Source organism: Doryrhamphus excisus, chromosome 19, assembly GCF_030265055.1.
Source record: "Doryrhamphus excisus isolate RoL2022-K1 chromosome 19, RoL_Dexc_1.0, whole genome shotgun sequence".
Taxonomy (NCBI): Eukaryota; Metazoa; Chordata; class Actinopteri; order Syngnathiformes; family Syngnathidae; genus Doryrhamphus; species Doryrhamphus excisus.
The window spans coordinates 1,244,235-1,262,500 of record NC_080484.1 but is presented as its reverse complement, the minus strand read 5'-3'; the positions used below and the strand labels follow the sequence as shown (position 1 = coordinate 1,262,500).

General features: G+C 37.7%; 1 protein-coding gene across 2 annotated transcripts in view; it reads right to left on the bottom strand.

Moving 5' to 3' along the window:
* Nucleotides 1-18,266, bottom strand: part of grin3ba (glutamate receptor, ionotropic, N-methyl-D-aspartate 3Ba) — a 171,461-nt gene that overhangs the window by 60,926 nt on the left and 92,269 nt on the right. For both annotated transcript variants that reach the window (XM_058056516.1, XM_058056517.1), the window contains exons 2-4: nt 12,947-13,650; nt 761-1,251; nt 315-586 (exon numbers count right to left, since the gene is read on the bottom strand). In XM_058056516.1, coding sequence (XP_057912499.1) covers nt 315-586; nt 761-1,251; nt 12,947-13,650 — 1,467 coding nt within the window. The remainder of the gene's footprint in view (nt 1-314; nt 587-760; nt 1,252-12,946; nt 13,651-18,266) is intronic.

Genomic DNA, 18,266 nt, shown 5'->3' with positions numbered 1-18,266 from the left:
AATGAGATAACACCCCTACAGTCACCTTTACATTCATATTACCCAATATAAAAGATGGATTATTAGTTCAAATATGTTTGAAAAAGACATAAATACCATTTTAAACATTATTAGAGTCCTCTAGAATGAGATAACACCCCTATAGTCACCTTTACTTTCCTATTACCCAATATAAAAGATATAATCTTTTATAAAAGATATAATCTTTTATAATCAGAAAGCTGACAGTCGACTGGAGTTGCCGGTTCAAGTCCCGGCATCCTCGCCGATCATTCCGACATAAACAAACGAACCACGGCGGTTAGCGCCCGTACCAGGATGCCCAGGCTGGTGGAGTAGAACGGGGAGGTGAAATCGATGACTCTGCTCCGGGCCGAGTTGATGGAGAAGGAGGTGACCGCCATGTCGGCCGTGCCGCTCCTGAGGTCGCCCACCAAACCGGTCCAGCGACCGCCCCCGCTCATGGCGCCGTACTTCCCGTCTCCCACGATGTAGAGGTCGAAGGTGAAGCCCATGTCCTCGGCTAGCTTCTCCAGGAGGTCGATGCAGTAGCCGTAGCAGCACTTCCTCAGATCTTCCGGAAGGCCTGACAGGTACAGGATGGAACGCGGTGTGGATGGAATTCCAATTGAATCAGCGTTCGGAAGTACAATGCTGACTAATCAATGTGGAAATTCCAAGATGCCTGACTTCATCATGATGGAATACAAACCTTAAATGTGTAAAAACCAGAAGATACTTAAAGTCTGGGAACGCTTACCGCCTTCCCAGTCCGTTGTGGACGCGTTGGGATTGTGCAGCTGGTTAAAGAGTCCTTGGATCACGTCGGAACGGTTGGTTCTGGGATCCAGGCAAAGCTGACCGGCCGGACAGAGTCCATCCTCATCCACCTCGCGTGTGAACACAAACGGATGTTCCACCAACGTCACCACTCGGAGACGGTGGCCCTCCACGGAAAGTCCCGGCCTCCATCGTCCGCCCACGTTCGAATCCCCCTGTCCGTCGCCTCCTCTCACTCCGGCGCCGAGACCTTGTCCCTGGCTGCTCCCGAAGCCCCCGATTCCCAGGACGCCGCCTTCCAACTCGAGTCTACCTCGGGACCACTGACCCACAGTGACCCACGCCGGCTGGCCCAGAGCGCCCCGTTTGAGACTCCACACGTGGAATAGCTGTGAGGACAACACCCTTGAGAGACTGGAGTCCACTTGGATCGGACCGGTGGCGCCGGTGAAGGAGGTGTTGGTGAAAAACCTTTAAAAGACAAAAAACTCATCGTTAGGATTAACGGCCGTATTCCAATTACGGTAAACATTCCTCATCGGGACAACCAAACGGAAAAGAAAAGGCAATCCAAAGGTTAAAAGGAATACCGCGGAAGAGCACGGAGAGATTTTCCCAGTCATCTCAGATGGGAAATTGCATCTCCCGGAAAGTCATAATTAAAAGTTAATGCAGAGCACTCCGAGTCTTTCTCCCGATCGGAAAGTCCACACTGCCAGCGATTGCTATTCCCGTCACTCGCCCGGCGGCTTCCACATGGTTCTTTACTAGGGAAATATATTAGGAAAGAGCAATCCTAGTCGGAAACATAAATCTGCTCCGGTCCCTTGAACCGTGTCGGAAATGTTAGCTGTGGTCTTAGCGTTTGATTGCAGAAAGACGGTCCGGTGGGGGAGTGGTGTTTGATCAGGTCTTGATTGGGGTTGGGTCTGTCAGGGGGAGCCCGGAATTGGGCTGTTTAAATGTTAAAGGATGCAGGGATCCTGGTATTGGGTATAGTCGCTGAACCGTGCCGGGACTGCAGATGACGCCTCGGAAGCTAACCGCCCCGTGGCTTGGCCTCCCCCATTAAGTATGAAATATGTGGAGATAAATAAAAAGATGAAATTGATGACGCGGGTCGTTAACCTCAACGCCGAATCCAGCCTGGCTCCGGAGCAAGGACTAGGAACGTAGATGTTTGGGAATTCTGATGGATATTCCCATCTCGGCACCATCGTTAGTTACTTCAACGGGGCGCCGGAATCAATTTATATCATCTTGCTCCGCTTGAATCCTTATTCAAAATTCACCTGGTGTCATCCTGGTTTTCCGGCGCTTATGCTTCCTCATTGTTCCCGGGAATATCCCAACCTTCCGTAAGTGGGTCAAAAATGACCCGGTCAGGTTGTTTTCTTGAAATATCTTTGTAATGAAAATTTTTCATCATTTCATATTCCAGGTATTCCTAAAAAAACATGTTTTTGATATCATGCCGTTCACATTTTTAACTCATCTTTTATACATTTTAAGAAATTTTAAGAAATCTTCCATAAGTGGGTCAAAAATGACCCGGTCAGGTTGTTTTCTTGAAATATCTCTGTAATGAAAATTTTTTATAATTTCATATTCCAGGTATTCCTCAAAAAACATGTTTTTGCAATCATACCACTCACATTTTTAACTTATCTTTTATACATTTTAAGAAATTTTAGTTTTTGTGTTACTACCCCAACCTTCCATAAGTGGGTCAAAAATGACCCGGTCAGGTTGTTTTCTTGAAATATCTTAGTAATGAACATTTTTTTAATTTCATATTCCAGGTATTCCTCAAAAAACATGTTTTTGATATCATGCCATTCACATTTTTAACTTATCTTTTATACATTTTAAGAAATTTTAAGAAATCTTCCATAAGTGGGTCAAAAATGACCCGGGTCAGATTGTTTTCTTGAAATATCTTTGTCAAAAAACATGTTTTTGCGAACATACCATTCACATTTTTAAGTTATCTTTTATACATTTTAAGAAATTTTAGTTTTTGTGTTACTACCCCAACCTTCCATAAGTGGGTCAACAATGACCCGGTCAGGTTGTTTTCTTGAAATATCTTCGTAATGAAAATTTTTTTTAGCATTTCATATTCCAGGTATTCCTCAAAAAACATGTTTTTGTGATCATACCATTCACATTTTTAAGTTACTTTTTATAAATTTTAAGAAATTTTAGTTTTTGTGTTACTACCCCAACCTTCCATCAGTGGGTCAAAAATGACCTGAAATATCTACATAATGAATTTTTTTCATCATTTCATATTCCAGGTATTCCTCAAAAAACATGTTTTTATATGATGCCGTTCACACTTTTAACTTTTTTTTTTTTTTTTTAGAAATTTTAAGAAATTTTAGTTTTTGTGTTACTACCCCAACCTTCCATAAGTGGGTCAAAACCGGTCAGGTTGTTTTCTTGAAATATCTTTGTAATGAAAAATTGTCATTTCATATTCCAGGTATTCCTCAAAAAACATGTTTTTGCGATCATACCATTCACATTTTTAAGTTATCTTTTATACATTTTAAGAAATTTTAGTTTTTGTGTTACTACCCCAACCTTCCATAAGTGGGTCAAAAATGACCCGGTCAGGTTGTTTTCTTGAAATATCTTTGTAATGAAATTTTTTTATCATTTTATATTCCAGGTATTCCTAAAAAAACATGTTTTTGATATCATGCCATTCACATTTTTAACTTTTATACATTTTAAGAAATTTTAGGTTTTGTGTATTTTGTTGTTATTATACCGCTGTCATGTTCTGCCACATCATATTCCATAGACGGATGATTCATCAAGGCGGATGGCGCTCCGATTCTCGATGCTTTGTGGTGGTTGGCCACAAAGGAATTAACCCTGACATGTCTTATCCGGGCGGGAAAAAAAACCGGAAAAGTCCCTTTTTCCTCCATGTTGACATTCACGTGTGTCGATAAGAGCGGGAGATAAACACAAGGACAAATACAGTTTTCCCTCCCTTTCCGAGTGTTTGTGCGGCGTGCCAGAATCCTGTCCTCTTAACGGATGAGCGTGGCTGTCGGGAAGCGTGATAAGTTTTCCGGTGGCGTCGGCGAGGGAGCGCCTCCTGTCAATAACACCTGGCCGCCGTTTCCGAGTTCAAGACTAAATGTCAACACGGCGGCCGGGTAAGTGATGACTCTATAAGCGAGTCCGGAGTATTTGTCCCGCCCGAACCTCTTATCGCTCCGTCTTCCCTCGGAGAAAACTTTACTCGAGGATCCGACCCCTTTTAATCTCTTCCTCGGACGCCATCGGTGTGGCAGATTCGTCCGGCGAGACGGCAGCAAATGGCGCATCCGTCTCGGAAAAGCATCTGTCCATACACTATCCCAAGTTTTTCCCAAGCTGCTTCAACTTTATTTCAACTTCATTTGTGTTTTTCCTCCTTCCCCTTCCGGCTTCCCGCATCCTCCTGTGTGTATTTCCCATTTAATGTAGTACTCCGGGGAATAAACAAGCACATATTTTAGTATTATTACACTCAAGCTGGAATAGAACTACACACAAACTTTGCACTCTTTTCCCAGGATGAGTTTACGTACTTCCAGTTGTGAAGTGTGAATCATACGGAAAACATTCCTTGTTTCCTTGCTTCGCTCCGGTTTCCTTTCCTACCTCTCCCTCAGAACTCAGAGCCCCTAACTGTACTTTCATGGGGGTCATTGCTTCTTTCATTCACTTTTTCTTTGGCTTTTTTGGAATGAAAGGATGGGCCATAAACTGCATCATATATACCAGGGTTGTCCACAGTGCAGCCCGGGGGCCATTTGTGGCCCCACAGCTGTTTTTATATTGGCTCGTGGCCAGCCAGTGTTGGGCACGTTACTTTAAAAAAGTAATTAGTTATAGTTACTTTTCAAAAAAAGTTACTCCACTACAAAAGTAACTAGTTACCAATAAAAAATAACTATTGTAAAAATATAATTTAATAAGCAAACGACAAAATAGCAATGAAAAAATAAGCAGTCATTTGACAAAACAAAGTAAAAATATGCAAAAAAATTATAAACTAATGAGAAAAGGTCGCAAAAAAGGCCTTACTCTTATCAGCAATTATTATTATTATTATAAATAAAAAAAGCTGTCATTTTTGGAAAATGTTATAACATAATTGAAATAAAGTCAAAATAATGAAATCATTATTCCGCGAGAAGAAAATTTACAAGAAAAAAGTTGGAATTTTAACAAAACATTTACATTAATTTTAACAAAACAGCATAAATGTTACTAAAATAATGTTATTTCAGTAACATAAAGTGGAAATAATATTATGATAATATTTAATAATAATATATAATTTGTTAAAGTTGTAATACTATGAGAAACAAACAAAATTACATTTTTGTGGAAATATTCTTAATATTTTAAAATCAAAATAGTACCAGAATTTTTTTTTTACAAAAAATAAAGTTGAAAAATTAGCAAACAACAAAAAAAGTTTGTTTTATTCTAACAAGAAAAAAAAAATTAACCAGAATAAATAAAAATAAATATGAGGAAAAAATGAAGTCAAAATAATAAATATTATTCCGCGAGAAGAAAATTTACAAGAAAAAAGTTGAAATTTTAACAAAACATTTACAAAAAAACAACAGCATAAATGTCACTAAAATAATGTTATTTCAGTAACATAAAGTGGAAATAATATTAGATTAATATTTAATAATATATATAATAATATATAATTTGTTAAAGTTGTAATACTATGAGAAACAAACAAAATTACATTTTTGTGGAAATATTCTCAACATTTTAAAATCATTTTAGTACCAGAAAAAAAATTACAAAAAAGAAAGTTGAAAAATTAGCAAACAACAAACAAACCAAAAAAAGTTTTATTCTAACAAGAAAAAAAGTCAGAATTTAACCAGAATAAATAATAATAAATATGAGGAAAAAATGAAATAATATTATTCTGCGAGAAGAAAATTTACTAGAAAAAAGTTGAAATTTTAACAAAACATTTACAAAAAAAAACAACAGCATAAATGTCACTAAAATAATGTTATTTCAGTAACATAAAGTGGAAATAATATTATAATAATATTTAATAATATATATATATATATCATATATAATTTGTTACTACTACTTACTATGAGAAACAAACAAAATTACATTTTTGTGGAAATATTCTTCATACTTTAAAATCATTATAGTACCAGAATAAAATTTACAAAAAAGAAAGTTGAAATATTAGCAAACAACATACTCATTTTTTTTTTTAATTCTAACAAAAAAAAAGTTGAAATTTTAACAAAACATTTACAAAAAACCAACAGCATAAGTGTTACTAAAATAATGTTATTTCAGTATCATTAAGTGGTAATAATATTATAATAATATTTAATAATATATATAATAATATAATATATATTTTGTTAAAGTTGCAATACTATGAGAAACATTTTTGTGGAAATATTCTTAATATTTTAAAATCATTATCGCACCAAAACAAAATTTACAAAAAAGAAAGTTGAAAAATTAGCAAACAACAAACAAACTAAATTTTTTTTTATTCTAACAAGAAAAAAAGTCAGAATTTAACCAGAATAAATAATAATAAATATGAGGAAAAAATGAAATAATATTATTCTGCGAGAAGAAAATTTCCAAGAAAAAAGTTGAAATTTTAACAAAACATTTACAAAAAAACAACAGCATAAATGTTACTAAAATAATGTTATTTCAGTAACATAAAGTGGAATTAATATTATAATAATATTTAATAATATATATTTTGTTAAAGTTGCAATACGATGAGAAACATTTTCGTGGAAATATTCTTCATATTTTAAAATCATTATAGTACCAGAAAAAAATTAACAAAAAAGAAAGTTGAAAAATTAGCTAAATTAACAAAAATTTTTTTTATTCTAACAAGAAAAAAGTCAGAATTTAACCAGAATAAATAATAATAAATATGAGGAAAAAATTCATTTATTCTAGTAGCATAAAGTTGACATATTAAAAAAATAACATAGTAATGTGAGACACAAAACAATAAAGTTGTATTTAATATTAATAACAAAATGCAAAAACACAATTAGGAGAATTATTTCAGGGAGGTTGGCGTAGGCTGGAGCCTATCCCAGCTGTTATGGTGTCTTGATGGTAACTTCTTTAACAGCAACAGTAAGTTCTTTGAAACTTGGTCAAAGATCTTACGTATGTATCTCATTGGCTACCAAATACATATTTATACATATTTATACATATTTTATGCTTTGGATGCCAGAGGCAAAAAGATATGATGACGCAACTCTACAATAAATGAGCACATCTGATGCAGTTTACTTCCAGAAAAACGACCCCAAGGTCAGAAGTGCATTTTATAAGAACTCAGCCTGCAACTTCGTAGGCATACAGGTTGGGAAAAGTCTTCTTTTATTTTTCACCGCCTTGAAAAATGAGTCAAAATCATCAAAAGAAAAAAAGCCCTTGTCTCCTTCCACACCACAAAATTAGCCAATGGAGCGTCAGGTTGTGCAGGGGCGTCAAACGGCACCATCCATGTGGAGATGTTGTTTTGGGGGGGATCTGCGATGTTGTAATGACTGGACAAAAAAGGAATAAGCTCCCTTTTTTGGACCATCCTGCATGTTCCCCTGACCTAAATCCAGTTGAGAACATTCCGGGAACGTATGATGATGATGATGATGATGATGATGGACGGAAAGGGAAATTTACAGAAATGGACATGGGTTCATCTTCTCAACATTCCCGCTCACCTCCAGGAACCACCGGCATCAAACACGGCGCAAAACTCGTCATGCCGCAGTGAAGCAAAGTCAACCGGACGTCTCGGCGGAACGGTGGATGTCTAGATGTCTTCCTACCGACCATTTAACGTAGACCTGACTCCGGTTCTGGACTGGTTCTCGCCCTAAATTGTTCTGGCATGGCGTGAGATCAGTTTAACTGCAGTTGACGGGTGGGTGGGTGGGGAGAGGGGGGGGGGGGGAATTCCAGGTCGAGATTACGTAGGATTGTTGATGTTCTCATGCAATTCCAGAAGTGTTCTTAGATACTTAGACCTTGGAGAAAAGGCGGATATATTTTATATGGTGTTGTGTTCAAGGTTTGCTCGGTATCGGGAAAATATTTTTATATTTATAAATTATATTATTAAATTATATTATTAATTAATTAAATTATATTATAAATATATTTGATAAATTTTAAGAAAATTTAGTTTTTGTGTTACTACCCCAACCTTCCATAAGTGGGTCAAAAATGACCTGAAATATCTACATAATGAATTTTTTTCATCATTTCATATTCCAGGTATTCCTCAAAAAACATGTTTTTGATATCATACCGTTCACATTTTTAACTTATGTTTTATGCATTTTAAGAAATTTTAAGAATTCTTCCATAAGTGGGTCAAAAATGACCCGGTCAGGTTGTTTTCTTGAAATATCTTCATAATCATCAATATCATCAATATCTTCACCCCCATCATCTCCAAGTGCTTGGAGCAGCTAGTCCTGGCACATCTCAAATCCTGCCTTCCCCCCACCCTGGACCCCCACCAATTTGCCTACCGTAAGAACAGGAGTACAGAGGAGGCTGTTTCCACAGCACTGCACTCTGTCCTCTCACACTTGGACAATAAGGACACATATGCCAGAATGCTCTTCATAGACTTCAGTTCAGCATTCAATACAGTCATCCCCTCCAAGCTGGTAGCCAAACTCACAGACCTGGGCATCACAGCTCCTGTCTGCAACTGGTTACTGGACTTTCTAACTAACAGGCCGCAACATGTCCGGCTGGACCACCACTGCTCCTCCACCCTCACCATAAACACCGGAGTACCACAAGGCTGTGTGTTAAGCCCATTCCTCTACTCTCTCTTCACTCACGACTGCAAACCCAAACATGGCTCCAATACCATCATTAAGTTTGCAGACGACACTACAGTGATTGGCCTCATCAACAACAACGATGAGTCTGCCTATAGGGAGGAGGTGGACTACCTGGCTGCGTGGTGCAAGGACAACAATTTACTACTCAACACAACAAAAACAAAAGAACTCATTGTGGACTTCAGGAAGAATGCCGCCATGCATCCACCAATCTCCATCAACGGTGAGACAGTGGAGCGTGTGGCCAGCTTCAAATTCTTGGGGATCCACATCTCACAGGACCTCTCCTGGACTACCAACTGCTCCAGCCTGGTCAAGAAGGCTCACCAGCGCCTCTTCTTCCTGAGGACCCTGAAGAAGAACCACTTCTCTTCAGACATCCTGGTGAACTTCTACAGATGCACAATCGAGAGCATCCTAACCAGTTGCATCACAGCCTGGTATGGGAACTGCTCTGTCGCGGACCGGAAGGCATTGCAAAGAGTAGTCAAATCTGCCCAACGCATTGCCGGAGCCCCACTTCCTGCCATCGGGGACATCTACAGGAAGCGTTGTCTCAGGAGGGCATCACAAATTGCCAAAGACTCACACCATCCAGCACACAGACTGTTTGCCCCCCTACCCTCAGGGAGGCGCTACAGGAGTTTACGGACACGAACCACCAGGTTCAGGAACAGCTTTTTCCCAACAGCTGTCTCCTTGCTGAACTCTGCCCCCCATTGCCCACCCATTCCACTACGTACATCCCCCCGCTGACCTATGCCCTCCCCCATCACTTCATTGCACTATTGTACTATTGCACTACTGTACATATACTATCTGTTGATTCATTGATCACACTGTTTATAATTTATATAATCTGCAATAACCATACTCTAGTCACTTCACTGCAATACTGTACATATTACTGCTATTATATATTGTCATATCCATACTGTTTATAATCTGTATAATCTACAATAGCCATATTATAGTCATTTCCATACCCTAGTCACTCCATTGCAATACTGTATATATTACTGTTATTATATATTGTCATACCCATACTGTTTATAATCTGTATAATCTACAATAGCCATATTATAGTCATTTCCATACCCTAGTCACTCCATTGCAATACTGTATATATTACTGTTATTATATATTGTCATACCCATACTGTTTATAATCTGTATAATCTGTATAATCTACAATAGCCATATTATAGTCATTTATATCCCTGTACATATCCTCACTGTATTATAGTCATAGCCTGTATAGTTTTATTTACATAGATCTGTCCATACTAATGTACTTATAAAAATTGCACTTCTGGTTGGATGCTAACTGCATTTTGTTGCCCTGTACAAGTGACATGAGCAATAACAATAAAGTTGAATCTAATCTAATCTAATCTAATCTAATCTAATGACAATTTTTCATCATTTCATATTCCAGGTATTCCTCAAAAAACATGTTTTTGATATCATACCGTTCACATTTTTTACTTTTATACATTTTAAGAAATTTTAAGAAATCTTCCATAAGTGGGTCAAAAATGACCCGGTCAGGTTGTTTTCTTGAAATATCTTCATAATGAAAATTTGTTATCATTTCATATTCCTCTAAAAACACGGTTTTGATATCATGGCATTCACATTTTTAACTCATCTTTTATACATTTTAAGTGGGGGGGGGATGGGGGGGGGGGGTCTCCAGGTCGAGATTACGTAGGATTGTTGATGTTGTCATGCAATTCCAGTTGCATGAAACCCAAAAGTGTTCTTAGATACGTAGACCTTGGAGAAAAGGCGGATATATTTTATATGGTGTTGTGTTCAAGGTTTGCTCGGTATCGGGAAAATATTGTGAGCTGTGTGAACAAGACAGGAGTGGAAATGCTAATACTTTTAATATTGTGTGCGTGTGCATGTGTGTGTGTGTGTGTGTGTGTATGAAAAGACGGAAGACAGCCGCCTGCCGGAGCTCTCGGAATCTGTCAGAGGTTCTCTTTAAGTCTGCGGGAACTTGAAGTAGCAGCCGCAGCAGCAGCCATCATAAAAAGCACAAAGACGCCACTTTCCACCCGAGTTCGATTCACCCCGACGAGGCCGTGGGTGTCATTCAGGAAGCTAATAGCTAATGCCGCTCTTTGTGCTCCGACTTGCTGACTACCGCCGCTTGAATTCCGTATCAAATAGTTCAGGAGGACACATTAGATTTCATTCTACTGCGTTTGCTGTTCATTTGTTTGTGTACAGGTGTTCATACGTCACCAGGTATTGATCAACGTGTCAAAAAGGTCAATTAAATGTCATTTTTGGCCATTTGTTTTTTATGACACAGTGGAAAATCATTAAATAAATCAATCAAATCATTTCATATTCCAGGTATTCCTCAAAAAACATATTTTTATATCATGCCGTTCACATTTTTAACTTTTTTAACATTTTTAACTTTTTTTTAAAAGAAATTTTAAGAAATCTTCCATAAGTGGGTCAAAAATGACCCGGTCAGGTTGTTTTCTTGAAATATCTTCATAATGAACTTTTTTTTAGCATTTCATATTCCAAGTATTCCTCAAAAAACATATTTTTGATATCATGCCATTCACATTTTTAACTTACATTTTAAGAAATTTTAAGAAATCTTCCATAAGTGGGTCAAAAATGACCCGGTCAGGTTGTTTTCTTGAAATATCTTCATAATGAATTTTTTTATCATTTCATATTCCAGGTATTCCTCAAAAAACATATTTTTGATATCATACCATTCACATTTTTAACTTATCTTTTATACATTTTAAGAAATTTTAAGAAATCTTCCATAAGTGGGTCAAAAATGACCCGGTCAGGTTGTTTTCTTGAAATATCTTCATCATGAACATATTTTTATCATTTCATATTCCAGGTATTCCTCAAAAAACATATTTTTGATATCATACCATTCACATTTTTAACTTATCTTTTATACATTTTAAGAAATTTTAAGAAATCTTCCATAAGTGGGTCAAAAATGACCCGGTCAGGTTGTTTTCTTGAAATATCTTCATCATGAACATATTTTTATCATTTCATATTCCAGGTATTCCTAAAAAAAACATGTTTTTGATATCATGTCATTCACATTTTTAAATGATCTTTTATACATTTTAAGAAATTTTAAGAAATCTTCCATAAGTGGGTCAAAAATGACGCGGTCAGGTTGTTTTCTTGAAATATCTTCATAATGAACATATTTTCATCATTTCATATTCCAGGTATTCCTCAAAAACATGTTTTTGGGATCATACCATTCACATTTTTAACCTACCTTTTATACATTTTAAGACATTTTAGTTTTTGTGTTACTACCCCAACCTTCCATAAGTGGGTCAAAAATGACCCGGTCAGGTTGTTTTCTTGAAATATCTTTATAATGAAAATTTTCATCATTTCATATTCCAAGTATTCCTCAAAAAACATATTTTTGATATCATGCCATTCACATTTTTAACTTACATTTTAAGAAATTTTAAGAAATCTTCCATAAGTGGGTCAAAAATGACCCGGTCAGGTTGTTTTCTTGAAATATCTTCATAATTAATTTTTTTATCATTTCATATTCCAGGTATTCCTCAAAAAACATATTTTTGATATCATACCATTCACATTTTTAACTTATCTTTTATACATTTTAAGAAATTTTAAGAAATCTTCCATAAGTGGGTCAAAAATGACCCGGTCAGGTTGTTTTCTTGAAATATCTTCATCATGAACATATTTTTATCATTTCATATTCCAGGTATTCCTAAAAAAAACATGTTTTTGATATCATGTCATTCACATTTTTAAATGATCTTTTATACATTTTAAGAAATTTTAAGAAATCTTCCATAAGTGGGTCAAAAATGACGCGGTCAGGTTGTTTTCTTGAAATATCTTCATAATGAACATATTTTCATCATTTCATATTCCAGGTATTCCTCAAAAACATGTTTTTGGGATCATACCATTCACATTTTTAACCTACCTTTTATACATTTTAAGACCTTTTAGTTTTTGTGTTACTACCCCAACCTTCCATAAGTGGGTCAAAAATGACCCGGTCAGGTTGTTTTCTTGAAATATCTTTATAATGAAAATTTTCATCATTTCATATTCCAGGTATTCCTTAAAAAACATGTTTTTGATATCATGCCATTCATATTTTTTAACTTTTATACATTTTAAGAAATTTTTGTGTATTTTGTTGTTATTATACCGCTGTCATGTTCTGCCACGTACCTGGACAGGTATCGTCCCGAAGAAAGCGCCTCTCGTCGGGCCGGTTTGTCGTAACAGTTGACCGTGTTCTGGATCAGCGCCAAGTCGGGCCTGGTCACGGCGGCCACGGTGAGGGCTCGGCCAATCAGCTGCAGGGCATCCCGGATGTAAAAGCTGATGGGCTTCCGTCCGACCTCGCCGTAAGCCAGCAGGCCCAGGGGACCCCCCAAGGTGTGCAGGGAGTCCGGAGACAAGGGATATCCCATGATCCACTGCAGCGCCGGCAGCGACGGGGCGAGCCTCTGGGCGACCCGCAGCACGGAGGAGAGACACTCCGGGTCGGAACCGAGGAGGAGGACGCTGGAGATCGGCGAGGCGGAGCGCAGGAAACTGGTGGAGAGGATCCGCAAGGCCTCTTCTTCACGCTGGTCCTCACGCCGTTCCTCGCTGGCCTCGCCCCTCCTGTCCCCGCCTCCCCCTGTGATGTGGGTCAGGTTGATGACGTCCCACAGGTGCCAGGCGGCGCCGCTGTGGGTCTGCAGGTGGGAGAGCAACCCGTCGCTGCCTTCTTCCCAGCCGGGGCACAGCACGGCGGCGCCGCCCCAGGCGCCCTCCTCCTGAGCGCCCCTTTCCTGGGCCCCGTCGCCCCCCTGCAGGACGGCCAGCAGCAGGCTTCCCAGGGAAGACGGAGGCACACGAGCCGACATCTGAAGGTGGAACAGGTTCTGGTGGAGAAGACAAGAACAATGAACAATAAATACATTGATATCATCCAGTCGTATATTGATATCATCCAGTATAGTACATTGATATCATCCAGTAGTATATTGATATCATACTGTAGTACATTGATATCATCCAGTAGCACATTGATATCATCCAGTAGTACATTGATATCATCCAGTAGTATATTGATATCATCCAGTAGTACATTGATATCATCCAGTCGTACATTGATATCATCCAGTAGTATATTGATATCATACTGTAGTACATTGATATCATCCAGTAGCACATTGATATCATCCAGTAGTACATTGATATCATCCAGTAGTATATTGATATCATCCAGTAGTACATTGATATCATCCAGTCGTACATTGATATCATCCAGTAGTATATTGATATCATACTGTAGTACATTGATATCATCCAGTAGCACATTGATATCATCCAGTAGTACATTGATATCATCCAGTAGTATATTGATATCATCCAGTAGTACATTGATATAATCCAGTATAGTACAGTGATATCATCCAGTAGTATATTGATATATTGATATCATACTGTAGTACATTGATATCATCCAGTAGCACATTGATATCATCCAGTAGTACATTGATATCATCCAGTAGTATATTGAAATCATCCAGTAGTATATTGATATCATCTAATAGTACATGAATATAATCCAGTAGTACACTGATATCATCTAATAGTACATCAATATCATCCAGTAGTACACTGATATCATCCAGTAGTACACTGATATCATCCAGTAGTACACTGATATCATCCAGTGGTACATTGATATCATCCAGTAGTACACTGATATCATCCAGTAGTACATTGATATCATCTAAAAGTACATCAATATAATCCAGTAGTACACTGATATCATCCAGTAGTACACTGATATCATCCAGTGATACATTGATATCATCCAGTAGTACATTGATATCATCCAGAAATATATTGATATCATCCAGTAGTATATTGATATCATCTAATAGTACATCAATATAATCCAGTAGTACATTGATATCATCCAATAGTACGTCAATATAATCCAGTAGTACACTGATATCATCCAGTAGTACACTGATATCATCCAGTAGTACATTGATATCATCCAGAAATATATTGATATCATCCAGTAGTACACTGATATCATCCAGTGGTACATTGATATCATCCAGTAGTGGACTGATATCATCCAGTAGTACATTGATATCATCCCGTAGTGCCTTAAAACCCCTTTAAAAAGTCACACTAGTGTAAAAAGAAGTATCCACTACTAGTATCCACTACTTGAGACCGTCTTTGCATTACTACACAGCTGGTAGAATAAAATCATCTATATTAATAATAATAATAATCTATAATAAAGTGGTGGACTTCAGATGGTCCGAACTCCGGTTCGTTTGACTTTAGAGGTTCCACTGTGGTTGCAAAAAAAGAGTATTTGACGGATGAAGAGCGAAAAAAGAAAAAAAAACCCGGATTAATAGACGGAAAGCAGACATATTCCGAGCGGAATCACATTAACTGCAGCTTTTATGAGCCACACGGCAAACAAATCCCGCTCTGCCGCAGTCATTCATCACAAGGCCGATCAGAAACAATCGGTCACGTTTGCTCGTTATCTGTCGCTCTGAATGAGGCCGAGCGCCGCCGCCGCCGCCGACGACTCCGACGAGGAGTCAACCGCTCACGTCTAATCCGCCGCCATCGCAGTTGGCTTGGCAGGACAACACTGGCACCCACAGTTAAACCCCCCCACACCATGTCAGACCCCGGTGAAAACACTAGCTTGTTTCATACACTTCCAAACCGGATAACACTGAGTGTCCTTGAACGCAGCACACAGATGGAAGCCCCTTCGCCTCCCCCCGTTCCCTTTGGACGCTGCGACTGATTTTTCATCCTATCAGTGCTCTAGGCAAGGTTGACTTGAAGAAGTGGGGGGGGGGGTCCAAAGTTCAGCTTGGATGAGGAGATCGGTATGCATTCCATAAACACATTCGGAATGATGTGGGACGTATTCCCGCATCAGTAAAACACGCACACATCACCTGCACGTCTTTAAGATGGAAAGATACGGAAAGAAAAGTGCAGATTGGACACATTCATTCAAATGGAAATGTCCCACCCGGGAGTACAAAGTAAACAAGTCCTGCAGTCCCTTAAGAGAGGCGGGGGGGTTTGGGGGGGTTGGGGGGGGTGAGTGAAGCGTGCCGAGATACGGATGATTTAATGCAGGAGATGCATTTATCCTCACTAGGCATCCGTGTGTGTATGAGAGGTAGAGGGACGTCTTTCTTTGAAGTCAAAAGCGCCCCGAGACTAGAAACGTCCACCGCCGCTCCGATGAGCATCATCGCCATCAAAAAAAAAAAACAGGAAACAGGAAGCCCGGAATGATGGTATAAATCCAAACGTGCTTTCATTCTACTCCAGCTCGTATCACGTTCAAGACCCCTAATATTGATTCCTGGTTGCTCCGCTGCGTAAAATACACAAAATAAACAAAAAAGCCGATGTGGAGTTAATCACAGTTTTTCAATTAATTAGTCATGATTAATCACTATTTGCCCATATGTATAAAATATCACCATTTTCACTGGATTTTACAAGAAAGATAAATGACAGGAAATGATGATGTGTATTTATTTGCATGTATTTTATATGTATTTTTACATATGTAAAAAAAATATTATATATTTTTATATTTTAAATATAAAATATATTATATTATATTAATATATATATTGAAAGATTTGACATAAAAAGTAAAAATATGCAAAAAAAGAGCCTACACAAATCAACAATCTCTCTGTAATTCCTCCGAACGAGGCTACAAGCTGGCGTTCCAAGTATTTAGTATTGTACACTGATATCATCCAGTAGTACATTGATATCATCCAGTAATATATTGATATCATCCAGTAATATATTGATATCATCCAGTAGTACATTGAGATCATCCAGTAGTACACTGAGATCATCCAGTAGTACATTGATATCATCCAGTAGTGAGCTGATATCATCCAGTACTATATTGATATCATCCAGTAGTACGTCGATATCATCCAATAGTACACTGATATCACCCAGTAGTACATTGATATCATCCAGTAGTGCGCTGATATCATCCAGTAGTACATCAATATCATCCAGTAGTACATCAATATCATCCAGTAGTACACTGATATCATCCAGTAGTACATTGATATCATCCAGTAATATATTGATATCATCCAGTAATATATTGATATCATCCAGGAGTATATTGATATCATCCAATAGTACATTGAGATCATCCAGTAGTACACTGATATCATCCAGTAGTACATCAATATCATCCAGTAGTGCGCTGATATCATCCAGTACTATATTGATGTCATCCAGTAGTACATCAATATCATCCAATAGTACACTGATATCATCCAGTAGTACATTGATATCATCCAGTAGTGCGCTGATATCATCCAGTACTATATTGATATCATCCAGTAGTACATCGATATCATCCAATAGTTCACTGATATCATCCAGTAGTACATTGATATCATCCAGTAGTGCGCTGATATCATCCAGTACTATATTGATATCATCCAGTAGTACATCGATATCATCCAATAGTTCACTGATATCATCCAGTAGTACATTGATATCATCCAGTAGTGTGCTGATATCATCCAGTACTATATTGATATCATCCAGTAGTACATCGATATCATCCAATAGTTCACTGATATCATCCAGTAGTACATTGATATCATCCAGTAGTGCGCTGATATCATCCAGTACTATATTGATATCATCCAGTAGTACATCGATATCATCCAATAGTTCACTGATATCATCCAGTAGTACATTGATATCATCCAGTAGTGCGCTGATATCATCCAGTACTATATTGATATCATCCAGTAGTACATCGATATCATCCAATAGTTCACTGATATCATCCAGTAGTACATTGATATCATCCAGTAGTGTGCTGATATCATCCAGTACTATATTGATATCATCCAGTAGTACATCGATATCATCCAATAGTTCACTGATATCATCCAGTAGTACACTGATATCATCCAGTAGTACATTGATATCATCCAGTAATATATTGATATCATCCAGTAATATATTGATATCATCCAGGAGTATATTGATATCATCCAATAGTACATTGAGATCATCCAGTAGTACACTGATATCATCCAGTAGTACGTCGATATCATCCAATAGTACACTGATATCACCCAGTAGTACATTGATATCATCCAGTAGTGCGCTGATATCATCCAGTACTATATTGATATCATCCAGTAATATATTGATATCATCCAGGAGTATATTGATATCATCCAATAGTACATTGAGATCATCCAGTAGTAAATTGAGATCATTCAGTAGTACATTGATATCATCCAGTAGTACATCAATATCATCCAGTACTATATTGATGTCATCCAGTAGTACATCGATATCATTCAATAGTACACTGATATCATCCAGTAGTACATTGATATCATCCAGTAGTGCGCTGATATCATCCAGTACTATATTGATATCATCCAGTACTATATTGATATCATCCAGTAGTACATCG